Source organism: Mustela lutreola, chromosome 8, assembly GCF_030435805.1.
Source record: "Mustela lutreola isolate mMusLut2 chromosome 8, mMusLut2.pri, whole genome shotgun sequence".
Taxonomy (NCBI): domain Eukaryota; kingdom Metazoa; phylum Chordata; class Mammalia; order Carnivora; family Mustelidae; genus Mustela; species Mustela lutreola.
Genome location: NC_081297.1, coordinates 59,842,212 through 59,851,280, shown reverse-complemented (window position 1 = coordinate 59,851,280; position 9,069 = coordinate 59,842,212). Strand labels below are relative to the sequence as shown.

The 9,069-nt window shown below is 33.2% G+C and overlaps 1 protein-coding gene across 1 annotated transcript; it reads right to left on the bottom strand.

Moving 5' to 3' along the window:
* Nucleotides 1-564: 564 nt before the first annotated feature.
* Nucleotides 565-1,497, bottom strand: LOC131837890 (olfactory receptor 6C76-like). Its single transcript, XM_059183548.1, has one exon. The coding sequence runs from the start codon at nucleotides 1,495-1,497 to the stop codon at nucleotides 565-567; it is 933 nt and encodes a 310-aa protein (XP_059039531.1).
* Nucleotides 1,498-9,069: the final 7,572 nt, after the last annotated feature.

Genomic DNA, 9,069 nt, shown 5'->3' with positions numbered 1-9,069 from the left:
ATGATTTTTTCTTATACTAGCATAGTGAATTTTCTTAATATAAGGACAAGGAATGACAGTGATATTTTAATTGCAACTTTCTACTTTTAAATACCTTTATTTAAATAGAGAATGTGTATCAGGACATCATAAGACAAGCAAAGGTAAAATCTCAAAGAAGACATCATAAAATTGTTTTGAACTGATCAAGATTTTACAGGAAATCAAATATAAAAACAAAATATACTACACAGATATGGAAATAATTAAGTCTCCATGAACTAATACATAAAGTTGATTAAAATAATCATTCAAATACTTGCTACATTTAAATGGAGGAATAAGAGAAAGAGGTCAAATTTTAGAACTCTTACAATGGAACAGAAAAATAAAGTTTCAGTATTTTGAAAGGGAAGTGTTATTAAGAAACAAGAGCTAATGTAAACATCATGACACTTCAGAAAGAAGTGAAAGGACAGATATGACTATATATTGGATGGTGCAATGGTAAAATTGGGACCAAATCTAAGCACTTCTTTTTGCAATTTTCCTTATTAACTTTCCTTATATATATCTCATTATGATTTATTTGAATAAAACCAGAAATCTTTGTAGGAAATTCTTAAATGCTTGCTTTACCTGCTGGTTCCTTAGAGTATAAATGAAGGGGTTTAAAAGCGGAGCAATAGAAGTATTGAGAATTGCCACTCCCTTCATTAAGGATATCCTCTGTTTGACTGAGGGTTTAATGTACATGAAGATGCAGCTGCCATATGAGAGGGAGATGACAATCATGTGAGAAGAACATGTGGAGAAAGCCTTTTTTCTCTGGTTGGCAGAAGGAATTTTTAAAATTGTCAAGGCAATGCATGTGTATGATAGAATCACTAATGCCAAAGTGACCAGCAGAATCACCAAAGCTAAGATGAAACTCATCATTTCCAACACACGTGTATCAGTGCAGGAGATTTGCAAGAGGGGAGCAGTGTCACAGTAGAAATGATCAATGATATTGGAGTCACAGAAGTCCAGGCTTAAGCCTAAAATGAGTCCTGGAAAGATGAGGAAACCAGTGATCCAAGAGCTAAGGACTAACTGGATACAGATTTTGCTGTTCATAATGGTCGTATAATACAAAGGCTTACAGATGGCAACATAACGATCATAGGACATGACAGCTAGGAGATAAAATTCAGATGCACCGAGAAGGAAGGCAAAAAATAACTGAGTTGCGCAACAGTTATAGGAAATCGTTTTGTCACCGGTTGCCATGCTCACAAGCAATTTGGGAATGCAGACTGTCGTATAAGAAATTTCTAAGAAAGAAAAATTTCGAAGAAAGGAATACATAGGGGTCTTGAGATGAGAATCCAGCAAAGTGAGAGTAATGATAACTAAGTTTCCTGAGATGCTTAACAAGTAGGTGAGGAGTAGGAAGATAAATAACACAATCTTCAATTTGGGGTCCTGTGTCAATCCTGCTAAGATAAATACTGTCACAGTTGTACGGTTTTCCATCTTGACCTCCTGATATACTTTTGCTCTGGTAAAAGTATTGAGAAAAAAATATGTACAGATACCAAAGATAAAATGTGAAGATAACATTGTCAAAATATTAGTAATTGCTATTGGTTATACATACTAATGATTAATGTAAGATAAACTCTAACAAAATCTGTTACATTGCTTTTGAAGAAAGACAAATATTTTCTACAAATCTGGTGAAATAAAAACCCATCTTATAAATCATCTTTAAATGTGGCTTACATTTATGGTAATGAGGTGAAGAAATGAACAGGCATGTGGAAAAAAAAATATTTCCTCTTTTCTCAGTATGTAAGGACTAAAATGTCATTGTACTTATACTCAGCCTGATGACTATATAAATATCATTATCTCAAGGAACTGACCATATGTGCTACAGAGAAACAAAATGATGTATGAATGTTTAAGATGGTTGAAATAGAAATCCAGCTTTGGGTATAAGATCATCCTGGAAGCAATTCAGTATAACAACTGTAGCTCATTCCAGGTTTGGCCTGTGTCACATCCACTCAGCTAATGAACACACTTTCTTGGTCCTATCTGATTTTTTTATTCCTATAAATCAGTATAGTGGCTTTTGTCTCCATTTCATCTCTTCATTTCTTCACTTTTATCATCTCCTATGCCATTATTAAATTTATCTAATTGCATAGTAAAACTAACTTGAAAAGAATTAAACAAATTCAGTGTTCCTTCTGGTTATAGTTCTCAAAACAGGAAGAGAATAACACAATAAAATGCAAAATAAAGTGAATAAGCATTCAGAGAGGGGGAAATGAAATAGGGAAAGAAGAGAAGGAAGACAAAGGAAGTAGAAAAGAGGTAGCACCTTAGGGGAAGCCATAAAGAGAAAAACTTACCATTAAGATTAGAGTCTTCTTCAGATGAGACAGTGACTGGTATTTAGCTCTTGGCTTTTTACCTGATGTGTAGAAATGGGTTACAGCAAAGCTGAAGAGGAAAACAGAAAAAAAAAAAATTAGCAAATTTTACTGTGATGATCAGTCACTTGGCAAGTGTTCAGACACTTGCAGGTAATACTGACTGACCCCAAATAATATGGTAAGCCAAAACCCAAGGCAATTCAATGTCCCTGCCTATTGATTTGTCCCTGAGTTGATTTTGTGGTTGGAAATTATATAAGCTTTCATCAGACTAAATGTCATGAAAACTCCTGGGTATAAGCATTTCATCCCTTGGGGGCAAATTTCTTGTTTGATGACTTCATTATCAGTTATGCTTCTTTGTGGACTTCATTATGAATATGAAACACTCGTTAAACAATTTTTTTTTAAGTTTCAGGAGTAGCATTCAGTGATGATCACTTACATGTAACACCCAGTGTTCTTCACATCAAGTGCCCTCCTTAATGCTTATCATCTAGTTATCCCATTCCTCTGCCGACCTCACCTCCAACAACACTGTTTGCTCCCTATAGTCAGTGTCTTTTATGGTTTGCCTTCCTCTCTGTTTTTATCTTAGCTTATTTTTTGTTCCTTTTCTCTATGTTCTTCTTAAATTCCATGTATGAATGAAATCATATGGTATTTGTCTTTGACTTCTTTTGCTTAACATCATACCCTCTAGTTTCATCCACATAATTGCAAATGGCAAAACTCATTCTTTTTGATTGCTGAGTAATATTCTAGTGTTTGTGTGTGTGTGTGTGTATCTCATATCTTCTTTATCAATACATCCATTGATGGACATCTGGGTTCTTTCCATAGTTACTGCTATAAACATTGGGGTGCATGTGCCCATTTGAGTCATTATGTTTGTATCCTATGTAGTAGTAATAGTAGTGCAGTTGCTGGGTTGGGGTAGTTATATTCTTAACTTTTTGAGGCACCTCCATACTGTTTTCCAGAGTGGCTGCACAAGTTTGCATCCTCCATGGACCTATAAACATTGTTTACATTGGTGGGAATGTAAACAATGTTTATAAATCCATGGAGAATGCATTATTATATACTGAGGAGTCAAAGAAGTATAAGTCAATGTTCCTGACTATTGTAGTTTAACAATATATTGAGGAGACAGAATTTGTGCATGAATATAGCAATATACCATGTGCCATAAACTTAATAGTAAATAAGACTCACTCTTACTATGGGGAGAGATTCAGAATGGATGCTTAAAAAAAAGAAAAAGAAAAAGATGGATTCAAAGCTAAGCATTGGAGATAGATTAGGAAGTAGAGTATGGTATTTTAGGTAGGATAAATTGTGGGGAAAAGGGTACACACAAATGAAAACTCATGAATTACTAAAATTTATCAGAGAGAATATAATACAGTTTTCTCCACAAAATACTTAAGGTCCTAGAGATTCTGGCTATTAGTACAAAAGTGTAATGATATCTTCTTAGTACTTACACACATTCTCCCAAACCTAAGGGACAATTCCTGAGGCAAGTAATTGTACTATAATGGCTATAGTAATTTGGGTCAAAAACAGATCTATCACCCCCACAAGTAAAAATTTTATCAAATCAGACCTAGTTTTTCTCCGGCTCCCCAATTCCCTAGATATACACTGGAACAGTGTATTATAATATGTTTAACAAGCCTATTACATTTATTTATTTATTTATTTATTTATGTATTTATTTATGTTAAAAGCTGTAAGAAAATTTTCCCTACCTTCGAAATCATGAACACATTTTTATTCAAAAATGATGTGTTTTAATAAGTTAATTTAAGATCCTTTATAATTAAGATAAGATCAGAATAACTTAAATCTATTAATATAAATAAATTACTCAGTGTTTTAGAGATGTTTATTTTCAGTATATGGATTATAAATCAGTCTGCAAAGCACAAAAACTTACAAACTGTTAGTTTTTATTTTTATTTTTTTTAAAGATCTTATTTATTTGACAGAGATCACAAGCAGGCAGAGAGGCAGGCAGAGAGAGAGGAGGAAGCAGGCTCCCTGCTGAGCAGAGAGCCTGATGTAGGGCTTGATCACAGGACCCTGGGATCATGACCTGAGCCAAAGGCAGAGGCTTTAACCCATTGAGCCACCCAGGCATCCCACAAACTGTAATTTTTAAAAAATATATATTTATTTATTCATTTGACAGAGAGAGAAACATAAGTAGGCAGAGAGGCAGGCAAACAGAGTGGGGAGGCAGGCTCCCTGTTGAACAGAGAGCCTGATGTGGGGCTCGATCCACATCAGGGTCCAGGACCCTGAGACCATGACCTGAGTGAAAGGCAGAGGGTTAACCCACTGACCCACCTAGTGCCCTTTATTCTTAAAGGTGCAAAAACAATTATACTGGCAAAGGATTTTGTTTGTTGATGTTCACGGTTTTTATATTCCTATTGCAGGATAAAGCACTTAGGCTTACTTTTTTTTTTTTTTTTTTCTTCTCAGGCAGCACACTGAAATATATAATTCTTAAAATAAGTTTTAATACTTGTGGACATTTCATGATTAGCTATTTCTAGCTCAAATCAACAATTTAAAGACCAAAGTATCTCTTTTATTCTTCATAGTCAATGTTTTTATGTTAATACAACAAGCACTAAAATTAAACAACTGTTATCCTATGAGATGATTATGGTTTATTTCCAGGGAATGCCCTAAACTGTGTGCATATCTCTCCAAGGAATTCAGCTCCAAAGGCAATATTTCCCTGAGGATCTTTGGTTTGTTTACTATACAAGAGATACAAAATATAGACTCCTTTCTATCTCCTTCAACTATGTTCTTAGGAGACTCTGTACAAAATATACTATATTAACATACTGGGCACACCCTTTATCTTCATTAATTTATTAGTTCATTTATTCTTTCCTGAAATACCTATTTATTGTGTGCTTGAAATGTATCGAGCACTCCTGGATGTCCTGACAGCTCCCCTACCCACTTCTGCCATGTGAGGACCTGGAGACAAGTCTATGAAACCTGTGAAGCCAGCTCTTACTAGACACCAAATCTGCTGGCACCCAGATCTTAGCCTTTCTAGCTTCTAAAACTGAGAAATAAATGTCTGTTGTTCAAGGCACCGAGTTATGGTATTTTGTGACAGCAGTCCAGATAGACTAAGACAGAAATAAAAGCAGAATTCATTGCCAACAGACTTGTCCCATAAGAAATGTTGAACAAAGTTCTTAGGGAAAACACAAATGATATAGGTCAGAAATCTGACCTTCATCAAGAAAATAAGAGTGTTGAAGAAGGAATAAAGGAATAAGTACATTCAACTGGATTTTCCACTAAAGTAACTCTTTCTGAGCAGAACCAACTGTCTATTAATTACCATCTATTAAAATTAATTATAAATCCATTGTTATTAATATGTTTCTGTCTTTAATAATTGGCAATATTCTGAGGCCCAAATTAGATTATCTCTGACCACCTCCTTTCTTCATTCCCTATTTTCTTCTTCTTTATTTCCATCATATCCTTTCCTACCTTCCTTTTCCCTTCTTTATTATTGCTCCCTTTCTTGCGTTAATCAACAGACAATTTTAAGGGGAACTTTATTGGACAAGATTGACAGTTACAGAATTTACAGAATGCCTTCCATTTTGCCAACTTGGACACATGATCACTTAGATGAATCAATGTTTTCAAAGTCCATAAATTTGAAAAGTGACATAAATTTACAAAATCAAGAAACCAAGCAAGATCCAAGCATGATAAAATGCCTACACACATTATAATTAAACTGTTAAAGAACAAAGACAGTGAGAAAAAGTGTGGCTAGCATTCATACCATGAATGTTGGAGGACAATGGCTTGAACAATTTCTGACTTCTTTTCATAAGCTAGGGAGGCCAGAAACCAGAGAGGAATCTTTAGAGTGCTGAAAGAAAAAAAAAATTGTCAATTTAGAATTCTATACATTAAAACTATTGCTTCAACATGAAAGGGAAATAAAGACATTTTCAGATAAAATAAAACCACAAGCATGTTTCAGTAACACATCAGCACTACAAGAATTGTAGCAGGAAGCTCTTCAGCTGAACAAAACTGAATCCAGCTAGAAAACTAGAATTTCAGGGAGGAATTAGAAATATCAAAAATTTTAAATATGGGGTAAATATCAGAGACTAACTTTTTTTCAATGAGCCTGAAATAAAATACGAATTATTCACAAAGAAATGTAAATAGATGTGTATTAAAAGAATTATTTTAAAATTAGTAACAAAAATTATATCTAAAGTAGAAGTTCAATGGATGGGCTGAACAGCAGAAGGGTAATTATAAAACAAAAGAGTGAATTTAAAGATTAATAGAGACCACTCAATTTGAAAAACAAAAAAAAAGTAAATTATATATATTTAATGAATAGAGTCTCTGTGACCTAGGGACAATATCAAAAGGTCTAATATATACATATATATAATTTAAACTTAAAAAAGCAAGAGATATTATAAATCAGCACTGTCCAATAGAAATATAATGCAAAACACAAATGTAAGCCACATTTGCAATTTCAAATTTTCTGATAACCTTATTTTTAAAAAGTGAAAGAAAACACGTGAAATTAATTTTAATAACATATTTAACCCAATACATCCCATGGATTGTCATTTCAGCATGTAATACATATTAAAAATTAGCGAGATTTTTTACATTTTTGTACTGTCTTTGAAACATGATATACATTTATATTTATAACACATCTCAGTTTGGACTAGACATATTTCAATTTTTAATGGCTACCAAATTGGATAATGTAAACATAGTTAGATAATATAAGGCATTTGTTGTTTGTGTCTTCATTTTGGCTTCTCAGTAGTTTCAGACCAAAATTCTGGTATATATGAAAAACCTGTGGATATTAAAAACAACCCCATAAACAACTAATGGGTCAAAGAATAAATCAAAAAGAAGATTAGAAAACACTTGGGAACAAATGAACACAGACATCGAAGCTATCAAAACTTACAAAATACAGTAAGAGCAGTTTACAGATGGAAATTTATAGTTTTAAGCATCTGCTTTAACAAAAAAGATATCAGTAATCTAAGTTCAAACTTACAGATTTAAGAAAAAAAAGAGTAAAAGAAACCCAAAGCCATCAGAAAGAAGAAAATAATAAATAGTAGAGTGGAGATAAATGAAATATAGGAAAGGGAAAAAATAGAGAAAATCAGTAAATCCCAAAGTTGTTTCTTTCAAAGGGTCATCAAAGCTGACAAAACTTTAGCTGGATTGACCAAGAAAAAAAAAAAAAAAAGAGAAGGCTCAAATTGCTAAAGTCAGGAATCAAAGTTGGTTCATGACTATTGATGTTGTAGAAATAGGAGTATAAGAATGTACTATCAGCCATTGTGCATCAACAAATTAGATAGCGTAACTGAAACACAGTAATTCATAAAATCCACAAATTACCCTTTACTCAGGTGACACAGGTATCTAATAGACCTATAGTTATTGAAGAAATTGAAACAGTAATTCAAAACCTCTATATAAAGACTATCTAAGACCAGATGAATTTCCCCAAAGCTTTAAAGCGTTAACACTAATCCATTTCAAACTCTTCCAAATACTGGAGATTATAATACTCTTCCTCTTTGATTGTATGAGGACAGCATTACTCTGATTCAAAAACCGGATAAAAATATCAGAAATACAGATCTCTATCCCTTATGAACATCAATGCAAAAATCCTCAGGAAAATACTAAGAAAGCAAATTCAGTTGTATTTAAAGGTAAGATACCATGATAAAGTGGGGTAGAATGTAAGGTGATCCAACATTTAAAAAAAAATGAACTTACATAATATGTCAATGATAGAAGATGATAGAAGATGAAATAAAGGGAAAAAACTCATGATTATTACAATTGATGCAGGAAAAGCCAAGCTTTGACAAGATTTGAAATCCTTTCATAAGAAAAATACAGTAAATGCAGAGTAAAAAGGAACTTCCTCAAACTGCTGAAAAGCATTCATGAGAACCCTACAGCTAATGTCCCATTCAAGGCTGAAAGACTGAAGGCCTTCCCCCAAACATCAGGAACATGACAAGGATGTCCACTTTTTCCAACTGCTATTCAACATTGTGCTGGAAGTCCTAGATGGAACAGTTAGACAAAAATAATAAATAAATAAATAAATAATAAATAAATAGATAGATAGATAAATAAATAGTACTTGAATTGGAAAGAACTTTTAGTTCTGTATAGAGAAATCAAATAGAATAGGTAAGTCCAGAATAATCTCATACATCTAAGGCCAATTAATTTTTGAGTAGGTTACAAGACTATTCAATGAAGAGAAGAATAGTCTTTTACATAAATGGAGCTGGGATGACTGGATGGCCACATGCTAATAATATTAGAGCCCTGGGTCATACTATCTACAAATTAATATATCAATGACTTAGATGTAAGAACCAAAACTATAAAATTCCTAGCAGAAAATGTTGGGGTCTATCTTACTAACTGATCAGTATTTAGCAGTGGATTCTTCCACATGACACCAAAAACCTGAGCAACAAAAGAAAAAAATTAAATTGGACTCTATCTAAATTAAAAGTTTGGGGTATCTGGGTTAAGTGTCTGCCTTCAGCTCAGGGTCCTG